General features: G+C 49.8%; 1 protein-coding gene across 4 annotated transcripts; it reads right to left on the bottom strand.

Moving 5' to 3' along the window:
- Positions 1-1,924: 1,924 nt before the first annotated feature.
- On the bottom strand, positions 1,925-24,863 carry ZNF683 (zinc finger protein 683). 4 transcript variants are annotated; one of them, XM_055103655.2, is made up of 7 exons: positions 21,193-24,863; positions 14,606-16,328; positions 8,752-8,876; positions 7,887-8,091; positions 4,823-5,517; positions 3,317-3,445; positions 1,925-2,313 (listed from the first exon to the last, which is right to left on the bottom strand). In XM_055103655.2, exons 2-7 carry the CDS (start codon positions 14,616-14,618, stop codon positions 1,942-1,944), a joined length of 1,539 nt encoding a protein of 512 aa, XP_054959630.2. In that variant the 5' UTR covers positions 14,619-16,328; positions 21,193-24,863; the 3' UTR covers positions 1,925-1,941. The 4 variants fall into 4 exon arrangements, with proteins under 4 accessions (XP_054959630.2, XP_008959916.3, XP_024785962.3 ...); XM_008961668.4 differs by lacking the exons at positions 14,606-16,328; positions 21,193-24,863 and adding an exon at positions 12,843-14,018 and having other exon boundaries at positions 8,752-8,879; XM_024930194.4 differs by lacking the exons at positions 14,606-16,328; positions 21,193-24,863 and adding an exon at positions 12,843-14,018.
- Between the last annotated feature and the right edge of the window lie 1,527 nt (positions 24,864-26,390).

Here is a 26,390-nt window from a genome sequence, read left to right as displayed (position 1 = left end):
TATTTTTAGTAGAGGCGGGGTTTCACCATGTTGTTTGGCCAGGATGGTCTCAATCTCTTGACCTCGTGATCCGCCCGCCTCGGACTCCCAAGACACATATATTTTTATGCTTCGAGAGATACACATACACGCTTATTTGATCACTACACACACACACACACACACACACACACACACACACACACACACACGGTCTAGGGCCCAGAGGCTCCCCACGCGGCCTTTCTCCATCTCTCCTCACCTCTCCCGGGATGTGGCCTCCGAGATCTCTTTCCCTCTGTGCTCCCTCCGGACCCCTAACCCAGCCAAAAGGTGGGCCAGGCAGGCCCCCGGGCCTCCGCACCCCTCGGCCATGGCGAGTGAAAGACCCGGGGCTCCGGCCGTCGGAGCACCTGACCGCCGGGGCTACCCGCATCCGCTGCATTTGCGGAGAAATGCCTCCTCCGGCCCGCCCCCCTAGCAAACAGCGGCCCCACCCGCAGCCCATGCGGGCGGTGACCCGATCCAGATGCTGCCCGTGCCCTGGGGCACTCTCCAGGACCCCCAACCTCATTGTTCTCCTCGGACCGCAGACCCCAGACGTTCGGCAAGAGCCCTTGCTCCCACCCCGGGGGCGTGGTTCTCCGCCCGGTCCGCGCTACATCTTCAAGACCCTGGAGGCGCCAGGGCCCCCCGCAGCCCCAGGTGAGCTAGCCCGAGAGCAAGACCTGCAGGAGGCCGGACAGGGAAAGTGGCCTGGGGCGAACAGAGGCGGGGAGGCGGGGCTGAGCGAGCGAGGGGGATCCCCCAGGAGCCGGAGGAGCTGGACAAGGGGGGCAGTTGCGGGGAGGGGTGGATGGTTCGGAATGGGCGTGGTCTTGCCGAATGGGAGGGTCTAACGCGAGTGGTTGGCGTCCCGCGCGGGGCCCAAAGTGTGACACGGGTGGGCTTGGAACCGGGACCTTAGCTACTGGTGGGGCTGAAGCCCACCCTGCCATTGTTCTGCCACGGTCAGTGGGGCTTGCTCCTCCCTATGGGAAGCACTTACGGCCGGGAGCGGGAATCCCATCACCACCGCGGTGGGGAAGCCGCACGGAAATCCACGGGGTGCGGACGGTGCCACCTCCTGGAAGTTGGCCAGAGAACCCCACTCTGTCCGCAAATCGCTCTTATTTAATAACAACTATCATCGATTGTGATCCTAACCTGGGCCTCCTGCCTCCCAGGCAATACCCTTTTCCGCCTGGCGCGGCCTCTCTGACTCGAGTGGGGATGGGGAGCACCTTGTACATTTCAGAGGATCCTCCGGGCCTACAGGGAGAAGGGCCATCAGGCCTCAGCTCCCCAGGGTCTCTGCCTGTAGCCCTTATCTGGCTGCAGCCTCCACGCCTTCCCTGAGCCTGGCACCCTGTTAGCCCAGATTGTTGTGGTAACTAGACCCGGTTGACAGAGGACATCATGCTTCTGGGTCATGAGTGGACCCTGATATCTCGAGTCTCCTTCTTCAATAGACCCACAATGAGGGGCACCCTCCCCCTCCACCTCGCAACGACCATGCAGGGAGTACCAGCTGAGGTGCAAGTGGCCAATAAGAACGGTGAGACCCAGGCAGTGGGGGCAGCGGGACCCTCTGCACAGGTGTTGGGAACAGGACAATGTGCCCAGGCTGGACAGCATGGTCGGCACCCTGCAGCGCGCTGGAGGGCTGGACTGTCCGTCGGTGAGTAGACAAGGAGAGCCTGGTCCTAGACGGGGAGTGGAACTCAAGCCTTGCTGAAGCAGATGGCTGCAGGCACGCACCGCACACACAGGCAGCACAGGCTCTTCCTGGCTGAGTCCCCTGACCTGCTCCCGGGTGAAGTGTGAGGTCTGGCAAACACAGTGGCTTTCCCCCATTACCCCCACCCCACACCTAAACTGTTGAAGCTCAGGAAGCCTCAAAGCATGACAGAAGAAACATTTTTAATTGTTCTGGTCCTGCCCCATCACCAGGGGAGTCCCGGCACTGCTCAGGCTCACTGCTCTTGCTTTCCTCTGGGATGTCGAGCACACTTTGACCTCATCTATGTCATAGCCCATGTGTTTCTCAGATGCCACCGCCATAAGATCTAGTGCCCCCTGGTGCCATTGGGCAAGGCAGGCCAGAGAGGCCAGGGGCAGCTGGGTGTGCACCAGGCCACAGGGCTGTGGGGCATGCAGCCGATGGTGCAGCTTCAGGTGGATGTGCTGGGTGAAGCGACTCCGGCAGACACTGCACTGGAAGGGCCGGGCCCCGGAGTGCAGGCGCAGGTGGGTCTTGAGGTTACTGGAGCTGCTGAAGCGCTTGTGGCACACCTGACGGGAACGAGCACTGGCATCAGCTTTGTCCTCTGGGCTGGCTCAGGCGTTCTACTCCCTCTCCTCATCTTGGAAATACCCATGACCCACCTCTCTTTCCCTCCAGGCCTGGAAGCTTTTCCAGTGATTTCTCCCTGGGACCCACGGTATCTAGCACATTAGAACCAGGCCAACTTGGGTTAGTGTCCTTTACTCCATGTGTGACCTTGTAAAAGTAACTTCTCCTCTCTGAGCCTTCCTCTCCTCATTGGTAACATTGGTTATTAATACCTAGCTTCATAGATATGGTGGACTGAATGAGATAATCACATAGAACTCTTAAGTATGAAGCTGCAGCTTCAGTAGATTGTAATGAACATTTACAGGGGGCTGCCACATGCCTGCAGTTGGTTTCATCTAGTCTTCCCCAGGACCCTAGGGAAGCATGACTAAGTATTAGTACAAGTCCTATATTATAGTAAGAAAGCAGAGTCTCAGAGGAGTGAAGCCACTAGCCAAAGGTCACACAGCAAGTTGAAGGCAGAGCTAGGATTTGAACACAGGTGGCCCGACTATGCAGCCCGGACTCATAATCGTGGCACTGCTTTCATTTCTGCCCCTGTAAAATGGGAAAGAACCCCTGCCCTTCTGATTTCCCGAGGGATGTGGCCAGGCTCACAGAAGGAGGGAGCTGACATCAAGCTAATAGTTTTCCTACTTGGATACTCTGGGTACACTATAGCATTAACTCCTCCAATAACTCAGGGAGGTAGATAATGGGTATACATACACTCTCCATGACCTCCAACTTCATTGTTCTCTCCCTCCTGCAGGCCTTTGGAGTGACCTTCAGTATTACCCATTCCAGGCTGAGAGGAGTCATTTTCAATTTTCACTCCCCCTTCCCATCTCCACTTGCTCAGGAGGACTGGGGAATGGAGGCTGCAGGTGCCAGCCCTCCAAGGGCCTAAAACTCCTCTCCAGCCTATAGGAGTACATAGTAGGGGGAGGAGGATCTCACCGAGCACTTGTGGGGCCGCTCCCCAGTGTGCACCAGGTGGTGCTTCTGCAGGTGGGCAAGTTGAGTGAAGCTCTTCTGGCACAAGGCACACTGGAATGGACGCTCTCCACTGTGCACACGCAGGTGGACCTGAGTCAGATGCGGGATAAATGCTGCCAACTGCCCAGCACCCCTAGCAGGGCCTGAGGTCCTCTCCAAATCTCTGCCCACTTCTCTCTCCCTCCCCGTCATCTCCCTCAGGGCCCATCATCCCCAGGATACTCTACTCTTTCTGCTGCCCTGTAGGGGAGATGGCAGTGGTCAAAAGGCCAGGGGTAAGAGGTACCCCAGGTATATTGTGGAGCACTGCTATTCAAAATGTGGTTCACAGACCAGCAGCGCTGGTATCACACTTTGGGAGCATGTTAGAAATGCAGGTTCTCAAGTCCGGCCCCAGACCTGCTGAATCAAAAACTCTGGGAGGGCTGGGCACACTCTCGTGGCTGTAATCCCAGCATTTTGGGAGGCCGAGGAGGGAGGATCAATGGAGCCCAGGAGTTCAATACCAGCCTGAGAAACACATTGGGACCCCGTATACACAAAAAATTTGAAAGTTAACGAGGTGTGGTGGCGTGCACCCTTGGTCCCAGCTACCGGGGAGGATGAAGTGGGAGAATCCCTTAAGCCCAGGAGTTTGAGACCAGCGTGGGCGACAGAATGAGACTCCATATGGAAAAAAAAAAAAAAAAAAAAGATAACTCTGGGGCTGGGAGCTACTCTGGAGGCTGAGGTGGGAGGATCACAAAAACTCTAGGAATCTGCATGTTTACTAGCTCTCCAGGTGGTCTGAGGCTCATGAAAGTTTAAGAACTCCTGCCCTGCAGGATCCAGTAGGGCTTCTCCCCATAACCACAATGTGCCTTCAACTTCAGATCTAGCCAGCGGGCGCACAGTTTCCGCCCTTTGCTAACGCACTGAGATGCGCCCCCTGGGCGCCCCCTGCTGGGCGATGCGGATGGTGAGGCCAATCGCATCGGCGGTCGCGCAGATTTGTGGGATCCCACTTGAAAAAGGTTGGTCATCGGACTGTGGTCTAGACTCACCAAAATCTACCCATTCCCTCATCTGACTGCCCAAAAAAATAAATAAGAAGCTTAACTTGGAGTCCAGAAAGGATGGTTGTCCAGGAAAGGGCTTTCTTTGCCCAGAGCAAATGTTGAGAGACTAAACCTAACACTACCGTTAAATCAGGGTAATCTTAGGCAAACGCTGCCCATTAAAAGCCTCAGTCTCCCCATTTTAACCTAAATGAGACGATCTCATAGGCAGTCCTCTAGGGTGGCGAGGACTTTGGTGGCCGTCTTATCCTATATCTCCACCCAAATGAACCATCCAAGGTCACTTGGCCCTAGAGGTTGCCCAGGAGTGCCTTCTAGCTTTGAGGTCCTTGCTTCTAGAAGCAGACTCGGGTGCATGGGGGGCCCTGAAGGATGTTGAGGGGAGAAGCAGAGCCCAGGAGGCAGATACCTTGAGATTGGAGAGCTGCCCAAAGCTCTTGCCACATATGTTGCACTCGTACAGGATTTTGCCATTCTTCTTTTTCAGCGGGTAAGGCAAGGCTGCGGTGCCTGTCTGGGAACTCAATGGGACCCGCTTTGCTGGAGATGCCATGCCACCACGCTCCAGGCCTGGGGAGTCGGTTGGGGCAGCTCCAGCACCTGGATTTCGGGCCTGGGAAGGCAGGGCTTGGCCAGAGGCTTGGAAGGCCCCTGGGTAGGGAAGCAGGGTCTCCCACCGAGCACTGGGGTGCCCCAGCTCATTGACCATCATCAGCAGGCTAGGCATAGCCATGGTGGGGTAGGAGGGGTCTTGGGGCAGCATGAGGAGGTGGGGACATTGGTCAGAAGGTAGGGCCCCATAGGTGAACAGGTGGGGTGGAGGCAGGAGAAGTGGGTATCCAGGGTAGAAGGTGTGGAGGAGAAATGGGAGCTCCTTGGAGATGGAGTTGACAGGGGGACAGGGGCAGAAAGCCAAGGGGCTGGGGCTCTTTCTGTTCTGCAGCGGTGGTGGGGAAGAGCTGTTATGAGAGGAGAAGGCTGGGCAGGGGGCCCCCTCGCCAGCTCTTTCTGGCTGTTTTCCCAGCTTGTCCTTGTTCTGTGGGTACTTGACTGTGAATTTCTTGTCATCGGTGGAGCTGGCGTGCAGCCCTGGTGGCTCGTGCTCTAAGCAGGAAAAGGAAGGCGGTCAGATCCCCACAGTCTGGGGTGAAGTTCTGTCCTCCATCAAACCTGCCCCACTCGGGGCTGAGAAAGACCTCCAGCCTGCGAGCCTGCTAGCATTTCTGTAGTGCTGAACAATTTCAGGGGGAGAAAGCAGTTCAAGGTCCCTATTAGACACCCAGGTTGAGAAGCCAAGTGGGCAGATGGATAAACTGGGTTGGAGTTTAAAGGAGAGGTCTGAACTGGAGACATAAATCCAGGTGCCATGGGCACAGATAAGATCACATAAGGGTGAGGCTAGATCTGCTATGTCCAAAATGGCAGCCACTGGACGCATGACTAGATTTACATTAATTACAATGATTCTAATAAAAAATGAAGTTCTCAGTTGCACCAGTCGCATTTACAGTGCTCAGCAGGTATAGTATTGGACAGCACAGGTATAGAATGTTCCCATTATTGCAGGGAGTTCTACCAAACAGTGCTATTCTAGATAAAGAGTACTAAAATAAAAAACCTGTTAAAAAATAAACTGTCAGCCAGGTGCAGTGGCTCATGCCTATAATCCCAGTGCTTTGGGAGGCTGAGGCAGGAGGATTGCTTAAGCCCAGGAATTTGAGACCAGCCTGGGCAACAAAGCAAAATCCCATCTCTACAAAACAATAAGAAAATTAAGGCTGGGCACGGTGGCTCACGCCTGTAATCCCAGCACTTTGGGAGGCCGAGGCGGGAAGATCACCTGAGGTTGGGAGTTCAAGACCAGCCTGACCAACATGGAGAAACCCCGTCTCTACTAAAAAGGCAAAATTAGCTGGGCATGGTGGCACATGCCTGTAATCCCAGCTACTTGGTAGGCTGAGGCAGAAGATTCACTTGAACCCGGGAGGCAGAGATTGCGGTGAGCCGAGATCATGCCATTGCACTCCAGCCTGGGCAACAAAAGCGAAACTCTGTTTCAAAAAAAAGAAAGAAAGAAAGAAAGAAAATTAGCTGGGTGTTTATGGCATGTGTCTGTAGTAGTCCCAGCTACCCAGGAGGCTGAGGAGAGAGGATTGCTTGAGCCCAGGAGTTGGAGGCTGCAGTGAGCCATGATTGTGTCCCTGCACTCCAGCCTATCTCAAAAAAAAAAAAAAAAAAAAAAGCAAGTTGTCTTCTGGTTGGATCCTTATTTATTTACTCAATCAATCTCACTGAGCCGTTTCACTCTGTGCTCTGTGCTGGGGTCCTAGAAATAAAGGACACAGCAAGAGAGTCCTTGCCTTCAGGGGGTCATCGTCACATAAGGAAATGGTGTGTTACAACAAACCTAGAACCCAGGCAGAGATGAGATCACACTTTTATGGATGAAGAAACCAGACCTCGGTGTTGTGTCCAAGTCCATAGAAATAGAAAGGGCAGAACCGAGACTCCAACCCCAATGCCCTGACTCCCAGCCCAGTGCTTTTTTTTTGAGATGGAGTCTCGCTCAGTCGCCCAGGCTGAGTGCAGTGGTGCCATCTCGGCTCACTGCAAGCTCCGCCTCCCAGGTTCATGCCATTCTCCTGCCTCAGCCTCCTGAGTAGCTGGGACTACAGGCACCTGCCACCACCCCCCAGCTAATTTTTTGTATTTTTAGTAGAGATGGGGTTTCACCGTGTTAGCCAGGATGGTCTCAATCTCCTGACCTCGTGATGCGCCCGCCTCAGCCTCCCAAAGTGCTGGGATTACAGGCGTGAGCCACCGTGCCCGGCCTCCAGTACTTTTATAAGATCCCTCTAGGGCTGGGCACAGTGGCTCACATCTATAATTCCAGCACTTTGGGTCATCGAGGCAGGTGGATCACCTGAGGTCAGGAGTTCGAGACCAGCCTGGCCAACATGGCAAAACCCTGTCTTTACTAAAAATACAAAAATTAGCCGGGGGTGGTGGCGCACACCTGTAATCCCAGCTACTCTGAGAGGCTGAGGCAGGAGAATCGCTTGAACCTGGGAGGCAGAGGTTGCGGTGACTGGAGATCATGCCATTGCACTCCAGCCTGGGCAACAGAACGAGACTCCATCTCAAAAACAAACAAACAAACAAACAAAAAACACCTCTCTAAGCAGACAAAGCACCATCCCCAACCCCCATGACCTTGGCTATACCTACATCAGCTCCCACACACATGCCTGAGAAGTCAGTGCCCAGCTTCTCTGGCTTAGGTATCACCACTCGAAAGCCCCCTGCACCCTCAGGCCAGAACTCCAAGGCCAAAATGTGGAAGTAAAGTGTGCCTAAGCTCTGTCTTCATCAGTGACACTGCGTCCTCTCCACCACCCATCCCCAAACCTAGCAGTGCCGCCCACCCTCCAGCCTCTGCCAGGCGCAGGTGCAGCCCGGTGCCCTGGGCTTACTCATGCTCAAGGCGTCCTCTTGGAGGCCGTGCAGGTCTGTGCCCAGGGGTGCCGGCTGTGGGGTGCACAGGTTCAGGTCCAGGTCCTGTAGGCAGGCCAGCAGTGCAGACCTGCCCGGTGCCAGGGGCAAGGGACACAGCCAGCTGGCACAGGATGGGCCATGAGCATCCACCATGTCTGGAAGTGGTCTGCAGGCTGAGAAGACCTGGAGGGCAGGGGCAAGGGGCTTGGGGGCTGGTGACTGGGACTCCATGGGTCCCTTAGATGGCCCCTACCCCTATTTTGTTTTCCAACGGGGAGAATAAGCTAAAACAGCCACCACACTCCATATCTGTCACTCAAATGGCATCTCTTCCCTCATCCAAAGATCTCTTTCCCCCAGGATTTTCCCAGCCACCGCAAGATTGCCCTCCTCCTGTCCCCAGGGCCCTCTCTAGCCCTGTTCTCCCTCCCTGCCCCGAACCCATGTACCTCTGACCACCCTGGTCCCCAGTGTATCTCAGACCATCACTGTAATTTGAATGGCACCAAGTTGAGCACAAAGAAAATCCCCATCAAAGACTATAAACTCCACAAGATGGCCCTGAGCCCCTGCTCACTAAGGCCCAAGGCCATGGTCATAGCAGCCAAGCCTACTGCACGAGGCTTCCGCTTCTTATTCCCCACAGGAGAGTCTGGGCCCCTGAGGCATGGGGAGAGGGTGTCTGGCTCCTCAAAGAAACATCCCTATGATGTGCCTGGGATAGGGGGTGCTCAGACTGGGAAGGAGATCTAGGTCCCTTCAGACATTCCCTTTTTTCCTCCTAATGTCACCTCCTACTATAAGCAGACTACCCACAAAGGTAAGGCTGGGGTTCTACCTTACCTGGTCACCTCGGAAGAGCTGGAAGTCCAGGCTGGGGGACAGGGAGCCCCCTGTACCTCCCAGGGCCATGGGCCTATGACAACAACCTAATTGTGCAGCTGATTCTTCCTTCATATCCCCATTACCTGCTGGGAAACAGGTGAGTTAGAGGTAAACTGTGAAGGTCCTCCAAACAGGAGTCTGAGTTCTAGGACTGGCTCTCCCATTAGCATGCTGCATGACCACAAGTTATTCATGTCCCTTCCTGGACTCAGTTTCCCTATCTGCAAAATGGGAAGGTTGGTCTAGTTGATGCGTAAGGATTCTCTCAATGTTGACATTTAGAAGCCAGTGATGCTCTCCTGGTAGGTGTGGGAAGATTAAATAGAGATTGGCCAGGTGCCGTGGCTCAAGCCTGTAATCCCAGCACTTTGGGAGGCTGAGAAGGAAGGATCTTTTGAGGCCAGGAGTTCTAGACCAGCCTGGGCAACATAGTGAGACCCCCCATCTCTACAAAATAAAAAATATGGTGGGCGGGGTGGCTCAGGCCTGTAATCCCAGCACTTTGGGAGTCCAAGGCGGTTGGATGACCTGATGTCAGGAGTTCAAGACTAACCTCGGCAACATGGTGAAACCCTGTCTCTACTAAAAATACAAAAATTAGCCAGTCATGGTGGTGCATGCCTATAATCCCAGCTACTCAGGAGGCCAAGGCACAAGAATCACTTGAACCTGGGAGGTGGAAGTTGCAGTGAGCCAAGATCGTGCCACTGCATTCAAGCCTGGGCAACAGAATGAGACTCCTTCTAAAAAAAAATAAAATAAATAAAAAAATAAAAAATAAAAAATAAAAGGGAGACCCAGGCAGGTGGATCACCTGAGGTCAGGAGTTCGAGACCAGCCTGGCTAACATGGTGAAACCCCATCTCTACTAAAAATCCAAAAATTAAAATTAGACTAGGTGTGGTGGCTCATGCCTGTAATCCCAGCACTTTGGGAGGCTGAGGCGGGCGGATCACCTGAGATTGGGAGTTCAAGACCAGCCTGACGAACATGGTGAAACCTCGTCTCTACTAAAACTACATAAATTAGCCGAGTGTGGTGGCGCACGCCTGTAATCCCAGCTACTCAGGAGGCTGAGGCAGGAGAATCGCTTGAATCCGGGAGGCAGAGGTTGCAGTGAGCCAAGATAGCACCACTGCATTCTAGCCTGGGCGACAGAGCAAGACTTTGTCTCCAAAAAAAAAAAAAGAAAAGAAAAAAAAAATTTGCTGAGTGTGGTGGCTCACACCTGTAGTCCCAGCTACTAGGGAGGCTGAGGCAAGAGAATCGCTTGAACCCAAGAGGCGGAGGTTGCAGTAGCCGAGATCACGTCACTGCACTCCAGTCTGAGCAACAGAGTGAGACTCGGTTCAAAAATAAATTAATTAATTAGCTGGGTGTAGTAGCCTGTGCCTGTGGTCCCAGCTACTTGGGAGGCTGAGGTGGGAAGATTGCTTGAGCCTGGAAGGTTGTGGCTGCAGTGAGCTGAGATCACACCACTACACTCTAGCCTGGGCGAGGATAGAGCAAGACCCTGTCTCAATCAATCAATCAATCAATGGAGATTAGCCAATCAGAAGTGAAGAGCAGAGCTCTCTTGAGAGGAGAGGAAGGCCTTCACGGAGCTTACTTCCAAGTAAGTGCAGAGATCTGAGAGAACATTCCAGATTCTTCAGGGCTACAAAGAAGCCACCCCCTTCTGTGCTGAGAGGGGTCCCTGACTCTACCAACCAGAGGCCCCCCACCAAGGGGAATCCTGCATCCTAGCTCACCCAGATAGCTCTTCTGGACAGCTGAGGACACCTCAGTGTCGTGTCACCCAGGCTGCCCAGCTCAACGCTCTCACCAGGAATAAAGCCTGAATGAGTGGACCAAGCCCCCGGATGCCCCTGACTGGCCTGACAGAGAGACGCGAGTGCCCAGCTGTCTGCTCACCCAGCACCAGGCTTCTCTGCCATCTTCCACCTGAGGCCACACAGCACAGGGAACACTTCAGCCCAGCGAATGCCCCAAGACCCCTTCCCCGTCCCCTCAGGGACCACTCTTTGAATCCCAAATGCCCCTCAGACCCTAAGACCCTCACTCCAGTGTCTCAGCCCTCTAAAACCCCTTCTCCTTTCCCTCTTTCCTCACTCCTCCCAACGCTGCTTCAGGTCTCAAAGCAAATACCATGGCCCCCCGAAGGGCTGCTGGCTGTGGGGCTCTCCACTCGGTGCTGCAGCAGTGCTCCTGGCTGGGAAGGAAGGAGGTGGGCAGCCAGGCCACAGCTGCCTGTGGCTGAGGCCCCAGTGGGAGTGAGAGATGGCAGGAAGGTGTTACATTTGAAGTTGCCACAGATAGGAAGTGGGGGCAGGCAGGCTTGGGGGCCCTGCAAGGTCTGACAAGGGGGCATTATCCACTCAGCTTTGCCTACCTGTGGCAACTCTGGAGGACAACCTGCTGATGTGGATTGCAGTGAACTGGGGCTACTGGAATTTCAGGATGTGTGTGTGAGGGGGGCAGGCTGTTATTTCTGTTCTCAAAGTACCCAGATGGCTGGACGGGAGGACAGAGTAGGGCTCAAAGGCTGAACAGGGGAGCCTTCTGTGGAGGGGAGCCAAGCTGAGATGAAGACAGGCATTGATGATGACAGGGAGACAGTGATGGTGACAGGTAGGGACAGGAACAGGCAGAGACAAGAACAGGCAACATAGAAGGGTATGGAATGAGACAGAGGACAGAGAAGGCAGCTGATCTCACAGAGATACAGCAAACACGTTTTCCTCCTCCAAGTCCCACCTCAGATCTCCTGACCCTGGAAAGTTCTATCCTCTAATCTAGAGGTCCCAAGAGGCAAAAGATAATTCAAGCACATGGCCAGGTGAAGTGGCTCACATCTGTAATCCCAGCACTTCAGGAGACCAAGGCAGACCCATCTCTTGAGCCCAGGAGTTTGAGATCAGCCTGGGCAACAAAGCAAGACCTCATCTCTACAAAAAATACAAAACTTAGCTGGGCGTGGTGACTTGCACCTCTGGTCCCAGCTACTCAGGAGGCTGAGGCAGGAGGATCACTTGAGCCCAGGAATATAAGGCTGCAGTGAACTAGGATATCGCCACTGCACTCTAGCCTGGGTGACAGAGAAAGACCCTGTCTCTTTAAAAAAAAAAAAATAGACATAGCAAAATGGGTGTAAGGCATGACTAGGCCAGGTGTGGTGGCTCACATCTGTAATCCCAGCACTTTGGGAGGCTGAGGTGGGCCAACTGCTTGAGCCCAGGAGTTCAAGACCAGCATGAGCAACATGGTGAAACACCATCTCTACAAAAAATACAAAAATTAGCCAGGCATGGTAGCGCATGCCTGTTGTTCCAGCTACTCAGGAGGCTGAGGTGGGAGGATCACTTGAGCCAGGGAGGTCGAGACTGCTGTGAGCTGAGATCATGCCACTGCACTCCAGCCTGGGTGACAGAGCGAGACCCTGTCTTAAAAAAAATTAATAAATAAGGAAAAGACATGTCTAGATACAAAAAGGGAGACCTCATAGGCCAGAAAGTGGCTTTTTAGCCTGAGCAATGTCATTATTCTTGTGAGCATGAGAAGAGGCATCACCCCTGCGGCCTTACACAAATTCTGGTGTGCGTGAGTCTGGCCCAGGGTGCAAAAGCCCCAACCAGCCATCAATCTCCACCCCAGCCACGCCCCCCTGGTGTCCCAGAACATACAGGGACATCTCAGGCTGTGCACCATGGGCTGGGGCATGTTCCTGGGGTTTCTCTGCCAGCTCAGCCCCTAGGGCTGTGACTCATCCTCCACATAACTGATCCCAACATGTTTGTGAGCATCTCAAGGACAGGGTCCTCTGTCTACTCATTTTGGTTTTCCATGTAGACATCTGTCAGGTTTTTTTGGATGCCCAGCCTCTGAAACTTTTCCCCTACATGAGTCTTGAGGGAGGCAAAAGGTACCTCCCATTATAAAAGCCGAAATGGCCAAATACTTAGTTCCAACCTCCCTCACTAGCACTTCATGCAGGCATACATGGACTAGGTCAATCAGATGTCCCCACCCAGAAGGGGTGACCCGCACACCTTTGGCTTCCATCTGCCAGCTCTGCCCCCTCCTGGCATCACACTCTGCTCCCAACTCTCAGAACACTTTGCACAACCTCTCTGTTAGAAAAAAATAAAAACTACTTCCCCTCTATCCACACTTCCCAAACCCACTCTGGTGATCACGGGCTTTCCTTGGCTTGGGTCTCTGTTCTGGGTCAAGGCATCTGCTCAGGTTCCTCAGTTAGAAGACCATGGTCCTCCCTTTGTGCTACCTCCCCAGGGCATGTGGGACAAAGTGACATCACATTTAGGCTGTGACATCACAGTTAGGCCTGTGACATCACAGGGCATGGAGGCTGACAAGACAGATGATCTGGGAGACGAGAGCAAGGAAGGGCTTGGCAGGCAGAGGCTGCTCCACGTGGGAACCTGAGGGAGTCTGTCTTAGCCCACCTCCTGGGACATTTCCTTGCCAAGCCGGGTCTTGTGAGCATGAGAAGAGGCATAACCCCTGTGGCCTCACACAAATTCTCGTGTGCGTGAGTCTGGCCCAGGGTACAAAAGCCCCAAGCAGCCATTAATCTCCACCGCAGCCCAGTAGACTAGCAGGTCAGAAGCTAGTGCCACTGGCTGAGCGCAGTGGCTCACGCCTGTAATCCCAGGACTTTGGGAGGCCGAGGCGGGCAGATCACTTGAGGTCAGGAGTTCAAGACCAGCCTGGCCAACATGGTGGAACCCCATCTCTACAAAAATACAAAAATTAGCCAAGTGTGGTGGCACGTGCCTGTATTTCCAGCTACTTGGGAGACTGAGGCAGGAGAATTGCTTGAACCCGGGAGGCGGAGGTTGCAGTGAGCTGAGATGGCTCTGCTACACTCCAGGCTGGGCAACAGAGTGAGGCTCCATCTCAAAATAAAATAAAATACAATAAAAAAAGCCACTGGTCCTGAGGTGGCAGGTCTGTGGAAACTCCTCTCTACAACAAAGGCTGTGGTACCACATCCGGCTTCCAGGGCAGTGAAGGAAAGAAGGGGGTTCAGGGGAGGCTGCAGAATCTGTGCAGGGCTGGTCCTGGGGTGTGATATTTGGCCATGGTCCTGTCTAGTTCCAGCCTCCCTTGATCCATCCTATTCTCCAAGCCTTGCTCTCCAGCCTTCTCAGACCTCCTGCGAGCTTTTCTAACATCTTTTAAACAAATTCCTTCTGCTTAACTCCTCCTGAAATGGTTTTTGTAGCTTACAACTGATAATTCTGCATTATACATGCCCAGAATAGAAGATAAAGTAACAGGGTTCCAGCTGGAATTGTCCAAGGAACAGAGTAAATAGCCACCTTTAAAAACAGCTTTCTTGCTGTGTCTGGCACTGTGCTAGGGGCTTCATAAACTTTATCTCATTTAGTCTTCACAATAAGCCTGTGTGGTGGATTTTATTATTAGCAGCTCATCCAGAGTCACACAACAAGTAGCCAAGAGCTCTTTAGTGGTAAACCTCAGACTCTGCCATCTCTTGGCCATGTCAGCTTCCCCCACTACGACAGCCACCCCCTCATTTCTTTCTTTCTTGCTCTCTCTTCCCACATACTGTTCCCAGTCCTTCCCCCAACTCCTCAGTGGCCCCCTCAGTATCCTTCAGCGTAATGGAGGGGCTTAGTTCACCAAAACTCTACTCCCTAAAAGCAAGAGCCCTCTCAGACCCCCAGGCCACAAGCCCGCCTCCCCTGCTGTCTTGCTGGGAATCACAGGGAAGTGAGGGGCACCGAGTGAAGTTTCCTCCCCTCCAAGGCACTTCCCCACACACCTTTGGCTTCCATCTGCCAGCTGTGCCCCCTCCTGGCATCACACTCTGCTCCCAGCTCTCAGAACACTTTGCACAACCTCTCTGTTAGAAAAAAATAAAAAAGGAAATGGCCTTGGAGATTTCCAGGTCTCCAATCCTGAAAGCTCCCTGGCTTGGCTAGGAAATGCCCCAGGAGGTGGGCTGAGGACAGACTCCCTCAGGTTCCCACGTGGAGAAGCCTCTGCCTGCCAAGCCCTTCCTTGCTGTCATCTCCCAGATCATCTGTCTTGTGTCATCCATGCCCTGTGATGTCACAGGCCTAAATGTGGTGTCACTTTGTCCCACATGCCCTGGGGAGGTAGCACAAAGGGAGGACCATGGTCTTCTAACTGAGGAACCTGAGCAGATGCCTTGACCCAGACCAGAGACCCAAGCCAAGGAAAGCCCATGATCACCAGAGTGGGTTGGGAAGTGCAGACAGAGGGGGAGTAGGGAGCTGACTCCAGGTGCAAGGGGCACATTCGGGAGGCCTCTGAAGAGGAGGTGCCTCCACATTAGGGGACAAGAGCTGGAGGGGCTGGGTCCTTGGGCTCCCGGTGCTCACTGCACACTTTCTTCTTCCTTTCGTTAGTTGCAAAATAATACATACTAGTGGTAAACATTTCAAACAACAGAAAATGTAAAAACGAAAAATGGAAGCGCCTCCTCCTTCGCAATTTCCCAGTGGTCAATGTGAATTGTTTAGTGTTTACCCTTCCAGACATTTTTCTATGAACCAACAAACAGGTAAATTGATTTTTTTTTTTTTTTTTTTTTTTTTGAGACGGAGTCTCGCTCTGTCGCCCAGGCTAGAGTGCAGTGGCGCGATCTCGGCTCACTGCAAGCTCCGCCTCCCGGGTTCACGCCATTCTCCTGCCTCAGCCTCCCGAGTAGCTGGGACTACAGGCGCCCGCTACCACGCCCGGCTAATTTTTTGTATTTTTAGTAGAGACGGGGTTTCACCGTGTTAGCCAGGATGGTCTCGATCTCCTGACCTCGTGATCCGCCCGCCTCGGCCTCCCAAAGTGCTGGGATTACAGGCGTGAGCCACCGCGCCCGGCCTAAATTGATTTTTTTAATTGCTTTTTTTTTTCCTAAGGAATGAAGTGACTTATTGAAAATGAAAGTACACTCTGCAGTGTGGGAGCAGGCCTGAGCATAGGGGCTCAAAGGCCCCATTACAGAGTTTTTGAGAGTTTAAATACCTTCTGCTTGTGGTACGCCCTATGTAAATGAAGAGAATGAAGTAAAGTTACAATGTCATGTACTCAGGGAGAAGCTATTTCCTGTCAGAGCTGAAGTGTGAATTGGCCTTATGTTTCCTGCCTCCAGCCCCTATTTTCCTGCCTCATCTCCCCGCTAAGAGATGTGATTGTGGTCCCCGTAAATCTTCACGGGAGGCAGAGGGACCAATGGTCTTTTTCCTGCGACTGCTTCATGCTGGCATGGGGCGTAGTCCCTACCTATTGGGGATCATGGAACCCTCACCTTGTTCTGTCTAGTGGAGGCAGGGTAGCTTCTTGATGGCCAGGGGTGGTGTCTTCACCTGGACTGGCTGGAGCCTTTGTTGCATGATCATCTGAAGCTTGATGGCCTCCTTTTGCTGGTATGCCAGGTTTCTGGGCTCTCTTTCCCTGAGCGGCCCTTCCTCCGGGCTGGCTCGCCAAAATATGTCAGTGGTGGGGGGTGTCCAGGTTCTTGGCATCTTGAACAAAGAATTGGACAAAAAGCAGAAACAAAGCAACGAAGAAATGAAGGGATTTATTGAAAATAAAGTACACTCCACAGTGTTGGAGTGGGCCTGAGCATAGGGGCTGAAAGGCTAAATTGTGTTTTATACAAACATGGGAATATATTGATGCACATTGCTCTTCCAGGTTTTCTTTTCTTTTCTTTTTTTTTTTTTTTTGAGACAGAATCTGACTCTGCCTCCCAGGCTGGAGTACAGTGGTGTGATCTTGGCTCACTAGCAACCTCTGCCTCCTGGGTTCAAGCAATTCTCCTGTTCAAGCTGGGACTACAGGCATGTGCCACCAAGCCCAGTTAATTTTTTTGTATTTTTAGTAGAGACGGGGTTTCACCACATTGGCCAGGCTGGTCTCAAACTCCTGACCTCAAGTGATCCACCCACCTTGGCCTCCCAAAGTGTTGGATTACACTTTGGGAGCCACCATGCCCAGTCTCTTCTGGGTTTTCTAATAATCCATTGTGGGCATCATTTCATGCCCTGAACATACCTATCTGCCTCCTGCTTTTTCCTGACTATATAATGTTCCATTGCAGGGTTGTGCTTAATATGTAGCCTTCCCCTGTTGGTGGACATACGGGTGGGATCCAATTTTCCCCTTTCTACACAAGGCTGGAAAAGACCTCCAGACAGAGTCAGTATGCGGAATGGTTAAGAATACGAGCTCTGCTGGATTTAATCCCAACTGGGTAAACTTATGGCAAATCACTTAACCTCTCTGTGCATCTTTCCTCATCTGTCAAATGGGGATAATAATAGCACTTGCCTCATAGAATTATTTCCAGGTTTCCTCAAGATAATCCATGTAAAGCCCTTAGGATGGTGCCTGGCCCAAAGCAAGCACTTGACCAATGTGGATGACTATTTATATTGTACATTACCCTTTACCTAGTTAGGCAAGCATCTGCAAGTCAGCTTCCTAAAAGTGTTAAAATTTTGATGGTTATTCCTGACCCATTTTGGAAGATCGGAATTTGGGCAGCACAATTGGAGAGATTAACTACATTTAGTTTTCTTGCTTTATTTATTGACCCTTCCCTGGTTGGGGATCATTGCTCTCATTCAATGCAGTCTTCTCCTACCCCATCCACACACGACAATAATAATAGCTCTTGGCATGGGAGCCCTCATTATATGCCAGGAACCATGCAAAGCCATTCCACACGCTTTGTCTCACTGGATCAGCAGAGTGACTCTGGGAGATGAATGCCATTATTCCCATTTTAGAGGCAAGAAAACTGACACTCAGATAAGGAAAATGACTCACTTAAGATCAGATGACCTGGCTGGGCGTGGCTCATGCCTGTAATCCCAGCACTTTGGGAGGCCGAGGCGGGTGGATCACCTGAGGTCAGGAGTTCAAGACCAGCCTGGCCAACATGGTGAAACTTTGTCTCTACTAAAAATACGAAAATTAGCCGGGCATGGTGGTGGGTGCCTGTAATCCCAGCTACTTGAGAGGTTGAGGCAGGAGAATCGCTTGAACCTAGGCGGAGGTTGCAGTGAGCTGAGATCGTGCCATTGCACTCCAGCCTGGGAGACAAGAGCAAAACTCAGTCTCAAAAAAAAAAAAAAAAAAAAAAAAAAACACCACATAACCCCAAAGTGGAAAGCATAGAAACAGAGAGTAGAAAGGTCTTTACCAGGGGCAGGGGCCTGGGGTGTAAGGGAAATGGGAGATGAAGGTCAAAGGGTACAAAGTTGCAGTTACTTAGAATGAATAAGTCTAGAGCTGTAACATACAGCATGAGGATTATAGTTAGTAATATTATATAGTAGACATTTGCTAAAAGTAATTTTAGGTACTTTTACCACACACACACGTGCGTGCACACACACACACAAAAGGTAACTGTGAGGTGATGGATGTGTTAAATTGCTTGACTGTAGTAATCACTTTACTGAGCATATGTGTATCAAAACATCATGTTGTAGATCTTAAATATATACAATTTTAAAAGAAACACATGACCCAAGTTGAGGTTGTAAGTCCCAGAGGTGAGGGAGAGCTTAGGGAAGACTTTCCAGGCATTTGAAGAAGTAAAAAGTGCCACAAATATGTTTGGTAGAAGGGGCTCCCAGAAAAATTAAGAAAAACAGAGGCCATCTTGAAACGAGCTGCAGAATTAGCATCTGGTACCCTGCAAGAACGTCATTCATTCACATATTTATTTGCCTTTTCTTTCTTCCTTCCTTTCTTTCTTTCTTTCTTTCTTTCTTTCTTTCTTTCTTTCTTTCTTTCTTTCTTTCTTTCTTGTTGTATTTTGGTAGAGACAGGGTCTGGCTGTGCTGACCAGGCTAGTCTCAAACTCCTGCCCTCAAACAGCCTCCCAAAGTAATTCACATATTTATTAATTACCAGCTATGTGTCAGGCATTGGACTATTTTCTGGGAATACAGCCCATAGAAATATGACTCAGACCTTGGAATTACATTCCGGCTATCAAGAAGCTTGCTGGATGTTGTGAAATGGAAAGTAATGTACATCTGAGCTTATTATTAGGAGGGTAGGGGCTGGAGGAGCAAAGTAGAACTGGGGGTGGGGTTGGCTGACTCATGCACCAAGAAAGGGAGACAACGGAACCACAGCCAGAAGCCCCACTTCCTCCCTGAAAACCTTAAAAACTTCTTCAACCCATATCCATTGCCACCTCCAACCTTGAGGCCAGCCAGCTGACTTCCCAGTCAGCTCAGCACATGGGTCCAGGACCTCTGTCACATGGACACTTTTGAGAGGCACCAGGTAAGGACCCCAGGTCAGGAAGGGATCTGGGACATCACTGGCTTAGAGGTTAAGCAGCTGTGGGGTGTGCCTCCACAGGCAGAGCTGAGGGTGGGGCTGACAGTGCTCTTGCCTGGCTCTGCTCTGTGGTTGACACCTCCCTCCCTCTGCCTGACACCCACATGCTTATCTCCCCAGACAGCCCAGCTGTCAGTCTGTCAGATGCATTTGAGTTGGCCCTTGGCTTCACACCCCAAGGGGGGGAAGAGATCTTGAGTTAAGGCGTGCCTGCTCTTACATTTGCAGAAGGGGCCTACAGACACTCTTGCGTCTTCCCCTGCACCCATCTGTGACCTTCCAATCCTTCTGTGGGTAAAATTGCAGATGCGTCTTCAAATGATATCCAAGGTCATGCCACTTATCCTCAACCATTCCAAGAGAATAGGAGACAAGAGGTCACCTTGCTTGGATTCAAATCCAGTAGAGCTAATGTAATCTGAGCCACTGTGCAAAACTGCCCACCATGTACATGTATGTCCTTTCCAGCCTGGTGTGGAACGGGGCAAAATTAAAGTCCACCTATATGTCTACCATTAGAGGAAAGCTACATATTATGTACATCCATGCATCAGAATACTATGCAGCCAGGAAAAAGCAGGAGGTAAATTTACTCAATGCCTCCTATATGCCAAATCTCTTTATGATCATCTTATTTAATCTTCCTCAAAATTCTCCAAGTTGGCCAGGCATGGTGGCTCACACCTGTAGTCCAAACACTTTGAGAGGCCAAGGTGGGAGGATAGCTTGAGCCCAGGAGTTTGAGACCAGCCCGGGCAACATAGCAAGACCCCCTTCCCTACAAAAAATAACTAGGCATGATGGCACGGGCCTGTAGTTCCAGCTACCTGGGAGGCTGAGGCAGGAGAATTGCTTGAGCCCTGGAGGTCAAGGCTGTAGTGAGCCATGATTGTGCCACTGCACTCCAGCCTGGGCAACAGAGTGAAACTTCATCTCAAAAAAAAAAAAAAAAAAAAAAAACTCTCCAAAGTAGGAATTTTTAATGTCTCCATTTTATGGATGAGCAGACAAGACTCAGCAAGGGTATACCAGGTAGTATCAACTCAAATGCCTACAGTGGCCATGTAGTTAACATAAAGTGATCCAAGAATAAGTATGATAAAATTGTTTCCTGACACTCAGTCTTGGTTTCAAGCTTCCAACAGGGAAGGGTTGGGACTGAGGCAAACCAGAGAGCATGGTCCATTCTTAAAGATCAGCCACTACTCAGAATAATCAGGGGCCAGTGTTGCCAGTCTTCCAACTTTTCCAGAGAATCTGAAAATCAGGAGTTGTACGTGAAATCTCCATATTTTTTAAAAGAATGGCTCCAATGTCTTTTTTTTTTTTTTTTTTTTTTTTGAGACAGAGTCTTGCTCTGTCACCCAGGCTGGAGTGCAGTGGCATGATCTCCCTATTGGGGATCATGGAACTCTCACCCTGTACTGTCTAGTGGAGGCAGGGTAGCTTCTTGATGGCCAGGGGTGGTGTCTTCACCTGGAACTGGCTGGAGCCTTTGTTGCGTAATCATCGGAAGCTTGATGGTCTCCGCCTCCCGGGTTCAAGAGATTCTTCTGCCTCAGCCTCCCGAGTAGCTGGGAAGACAGGCACGTGCCACCACGCCCGGCCAATTTTTCTATTTTTAGTAGAGACGGGGTTTTGCCATGTTGGCCAGGCTGGTCTCAAACTCCTGACCTCAGGTGATCCACCCGCCTCGGCTTCCCAAAGTGTGGGATTACAGGCGTGAGCCACTGCGCCTGGCTCTCCAATGTCTTAAAGTAATGTGTATGCCAATCAGAATAGGTCTGTGTGTCAGATTCAGCAGCCTCTGCCCAAGGTCCCAGAGCCCAAGACCTTTCCACATTTCTAGCTGTCTCCAAAGCCATGGCCTTGATTGTTTTCACTAAACACTTAAATAATGTCAAATCTTCACAAACTCTTCCAAAAAACAGAAGAGGAGAGAACATTTCCCAACTCATCCTATGAGACCAATATTACCCTGATATCAAAAAACAATGACAGGCTTGCTGCAGTGGATCATACCTGTAATCCCAGCACTTTGGGAGGCCGAGGCAGGAAGATTGCTTGAGCCCAGGAGTTCAAGACCAGCCTGGGCAACACGGTGAAACCCATCTCTACAAAAAAAATTTAAAAATTAAAAAAAAACCACAAAGATCATAAGAAAACTACAGACTAATATCTCTTGTGAGCACAAATACAAAAATCCACAACAAAATAGAAGCAAGCAGAACTCAACAACATATAAAAAGGGTTATACATCATGAGTGAGTGAGTTTTATCCCAGAAATGGTTTAACATGCAAAAATCAATTACTATAATATACTATGGCAGTGGAATAAAGGACATGATCATCTCAATAGGTGCAGGAAAACGATTTGACGAAATCCACCACTCCTTTTTGGGATAAAATACACTCACCAGGCCAGGTGCAGTGGCTCACGCCTGTAATCCCAGGACTTTGGGAGGTCAAGGTCGGTAGATCACCTGAGGTCGGGAGTTCGAGACCTGCCTGACCAACATGGAGAAACCCTGTCACTACTAAAAATACAAAATTAGCTGGGCATGGTGGTGCGTGCCTGTAATCCCAGCTACTTGGGAGGCTGAGGCAGGAAAATCGTTTGAACCCGGGAGGAGGAGGTTGCGGGGTGAGCTGAGATCGTGCCATTGCACTCCAGCCAGGATAACAAGAATGAAACTCTATTTCAAAAAAAAAAAAAAAAAAAATGACTCACCAAACTGGGAATAGGGAACTTCCTCACCCTGATAAAAGGCTTCTACAAAAAGCACACAGCTAAGATTGAATTTAGGATGAGAGGTGAGTTGTTTTCCTCTTCAGATCAGGAATGAGACCATATCCACCCTTACCACTTCTATTCAACACTGTCCTAAAGGTTCTAGCCACGGCTACTAGGCAAAAAAAAAAAAAAAAAGAAAGAAAGAAAAAAAAAAAGAAAAAAAAGGCACCCAGATTAGAAATTAAGAGGTAAAACTGTTTGTATATACAGAGGACATAATCTTGTACATAGAAAATCCTGAGGAGGCCGGGCTTGGTGGCTCATGCCTGTAATCCCAGCACTTTGGGAGGCTGAGGCAGGTGGATCACCCGAGGTCAGGAGTTCAAGACCAGCCTGGCCAACATGGCAATAAAAATACAAATATTTACCGGGCACGGTGGCGGGTGCCTGTAATCCCAACTACTTGGGAGGCTGAGGCAGAAGAATCACTTGAACCCAGGAGGCAGAGGTTGCAGTGAGCCGAGATCACGCCATTACACTCCAGCCTGAGCAACAAGAGTGAAACTCCATCTCAAAAAAAAATAAAGAAAGAAAGAAAATCCTGAGGAATCCACAGAAACCTATTGAAACTAATGCAAGGTTGCAGGATACAAAACCAACAAATGGTGCTAAGAAAACAGAATACCTACATACAAAAAGAGTTGTATCCCTGGCTGGGTGCAGTGTGGCTCATGCCTATAATTCCAGCACTTTGGGAGGCTGAGGCAGAAGGTTCGCTTGAGCTCAGGAGTTTGAGACCAGCCTGGATAACATGGCAAAACCTCTTCTCTACAAAAAAAAATACAAAAATTAGCCGGGCGTGGTGGTGTGCGTCTGTACTCCCACTACTTGGGAAGCTGAGATGGGAGGATCACTTGGGCCTGGGAGGTCAAGGCTGCAGTGAGCTGTGGTTGGGCCACTGCACTCCAGCCTGGGCAACAAAGCAAGACCCTATCACAAAAAAAAAAAAAAAAGTTGTATCGGTTTCTCTTATCATATACAAAACTAAACTCAAAATGCATCGTATACCTAAATGTAAGAGCTAAAACTCCAAAACTCTTAGGAGAAAATATGGGAGCAAACCTTTCAGACCTTGGGTTAGACAAAGCTTTATTAGACACAACACAAAAAGCACAAGCAACAAAAAATAAAGTAGGAAAATTGGATTTCACCAAAATTAAAAGCCTTTGTGCTTCATAAGATTCAATCAAAGGAAGTGTAGGATAGCTGTATATATTTTTTTTAAATAAAAATAAAATAGGCTAGGCATGGTGGCTCACTGAGCGAGACTTTGTCTCAAAAAAAACCAAATAAATAAAATAAATAAATAAATAAATAAAATAAAGGAAAATAAGCGTTGTTGGTGGCCGGGTGCGGTGGCTCACCCCTGTAATCCTAGCACTTTGGGAGGCCAAGGCAGGTGGATCACGAGGTCAGGAGTTCGAGACCAGCCTGGCCAACACAGTGAAACCCCGTCTCTGCTAAACATACAAAAAATTAGCTGGGTGTGGTGGCATGTGCCTGTAATACCAGCTACTTGGGAGGCTGAGGCAGGAGAATTGCTTGAACCCAGGAGGCAGAGGTTGCAGTGAGCTGAGATTGCATCACTGCACTGGGCAACAGAGATTCTGTCTTGAAAAAAAAGAAAAAGCAAGTGTTGTTGGCAAGGATGTAGAGAAATTGGAACTCTCATACATTGTTGGTGGAAATGCAAAATGGTCCAAGTGCTATGGCAAAACAGTTTGGTGGTGCCTCAAAGGTAAAGAATTAGCATATTCCACTTCTAGCATATACCTAAAATTGGAAACAGGTACTCAAACAAGCACATATGCATTCATGTTCATAGCAACATTATTTGAAACAGCCCAAAAGGTAGAAACAGCCCATATGTCCATCAACAGATGAATGGATAAATTGTAGTGCATACATACAATGGAATATTCATCCATAAACAGGAATAAAGTATTGATACATGCTGCAACGTGGAGAAACTCCAAAACATTATGCTAAAGCAAATAAACCAGACACACAAAAAGTCACAATTGTATGCAATTGTATGATTCTTTTTTTTTTTTTTTTTTTTTTTTTTGAGACAGAGTTTCATTCTTGTTGCCCAGGCTGGAGTGCAATGGCGCGATCTCGGCTCATGGGAACCTCCGCCTCCTGGGTTCAGCGATTCTCCCGCCTCAGCCTCCCGAGTAGCTGGGATTACAGGCATGCGCCACCACGCCCAGCTAATTTTGTATTTTTAGTAAAGACAGGGTTTCTCCATGTTGGTCAGGCTGGTCTCGAACTCCTGACCTCAGGTGATCCGCCCATCTCAGTCTCCCAAAGTGCTGGGATTATAGGCTTGAGCCACCGTGCCTGGCTAATTTTTTTTTTTTTTTTTTGAGATGGGGTCTCCCTTTGTCACCCAGGCTGGAGTGCAGTGGCACAATCATGGCTGCCTGCAGCCTCAACCTCCTGGGCTCAAGCAATTCTCCCACCTCAGCCTCCTGAGTAGCTGGGACTGTAGGCATGCACCACCACACCAGGGTAATTTCTTTTTTTATTTTTAGTAGAAACAAGGTCTTGCTATGTTACCCAGGCTGATCTTAAACTCCTGAGCTCAAGCAATCCTCCTGCCTCGGTCTCCCAAAGTGCTGGGATTGCAGGCATGAACCACCTTGCCCAGCCCTAAAATGGTTGCTTTTAAGTTATATTAATTTCACCTAAATAAATTATTTTTTGAAAAAGAATGTGAAAAGACAACCCACAGAATGAGATAAAATATTTTCAAATCATATCTGATAAGAAACTTGTATTCAGAATATAAAAATAACTCTTGCAACTCAATAATAAAAGACAAACAACCAAATTTAAAAATGGGCAAAGGATCTGAACAGACATTTCTCTGAAGAAGATATACAATTGGTCAATAAGTACATAAGAAGATGCTCACCATCATTAACCATCAGGAAAATGCAAGTGGAAACCACAGCAAGATACCATTTCACACCTACTAGATGACTACAATTGCACAAAAGAAACCAAAACAGAAAAAAACACAAATGTTAGCGAGATTACAGAGATATTGGAACCCTTATACATTGCTGGTAGAAATATAAAATGGTACAGTCACTATGGAAAACAGATGGGCAATTCCTCAAAAAACTAAACAGAGGCCGAGTGCCTGTAATCCCAGCACTTCAGAAGGTCAAGGCAAGAGAATTGCTTGAAGTCAGAAGTTTGAAACCTGCCGAGGCAACAAAGTGAGACTTCATCGCTACCGAAAAATTTTAAAATTAGCAGAGTGCAGTGTCATGTGCCTGTAGTCCCATCTACTCGGGAGACAGAGGTGGGAGGATCACTTAAGCCCCAGGAGTTTGAGCATGCAGTGAGTTATGACTGTGCCACTGCACTCCGGCCTGGGTGACAGAGCAAGACCCCATCTCTGGGGAAAAAAAAAAGGTTAAATGGCTGGGAGCCATGGCTTGTAATCCCAGCTACTTGGGAGGCTGAGGCGGGAGAATCGCTTGAACCCAGGAGGCAGAGGTTCCAGTGAGCCGAGATCACGCCATTGCACTCCAGCCTGGGCAACAAGAGTGAAACTCTTGTCTCAAAAAAAAAAAAAAAAAGAATCATACAATTGCATACAATTGTGACTTTTTGTGTCTGGTTTATTTGCTTTAGCATAATGTTTTGGAGTTTCTCCACGTTGCAGCATGTATCAATACTTTATTCCTGTTTATGGATGAATATTCCATTGTATGTATGCAATACAATTTATCCATTCATGCCTATGCCGAGGCAGGAGGATTGCTGTGCCCAAGTTTCAGACAAGCCTAGGCAACATAGTGAGACCCTGTCTCTACAAACAAATTTTAAAATTAGCCAAGTGTGGTGGCACACACCTGTAGTCCCAGTTACTTGGGAGGCTGAGGTGGGAGGGTGGCTGGAGCCCGGAAGGTTGAGGCTGCAGTGAGCTATGATCATGCCACTGCACTCCAGCCTGGGCAACAGAGTGAGACCCTGTCTCAAAAAAAAAAAAAGTATTGATACATGTTACAACATGAATCAACAGTAAAAACCTTTATGTTAAGTGAAAGAAGCCAGACACAAAGGCAACATATTATGTAGTTCTATTTATATGAAATGTACAGAATAGGCCATCCTGGCTAACACGGTGAAACCCCGTCTCTACTAAAAATACAAAAAATTAGCCGGGCATGGTGGCGGGCTCCTGTAGTCCCAGCTGCTGGGGAGGATGAGGCAGGAGAATGGCGTAAACCTGGGAGGCGGAGCTTGCAGTGAGCCGAGATCGCGCCACTGCACTCCAGCCTGGGCGACAGAGGGAGACTCCATCTCAAAAAAAAAAAAAGAAGAAAAAAAGAAAAAGAAAAGAAATATACGGAATAGGGAAATCCATAGAGACAGAAAGTGGATTAGTGGTTGTTGCCAGAGGAT

This window comes from Pan paniscus, chromosome 1 (genome assembly GCF_029289425.2).
Source record: "Pan paniscus chromosome 1, NHGRI_mPanPan1-v2.0_pri, whole genome shotgun sequence".
NCBI classification, from domain to species: domain Eukaryota; kingdom Metazoa; phylum Chordata; class Mammalia; order Primates; family Hominidae; genus Pan; species Pan paniscus.
The sequence above is the reverse complement of the archived record's forward strand: the minus strand, read 5'-3'. Positions and strand labels throughout refer to the sequence as shown.

What these genes read in the sequence shown, in the direction of transcription:
- ZNF683 (XM_008961668.4), bottom strand. An exon ending in AGCTCTTCCGAGGTGACCAG is followed by an intron (nt 8,092 to 8,751) that starts GTAAGGTAGAAC and finishes CCTGCCCTCCAG; the next exon opens with GTCTTCTCAGCCTGCAGACC. An exon ending in AGAGGACGCCTTGAGCATGA is followed by an intron (nt 5,518 to 7,886) that starts GTAAGCCCAGGG and finishes TTTCCTGCTTAG; the next exon opens with AGCACGAGCCACCAGGGCTG.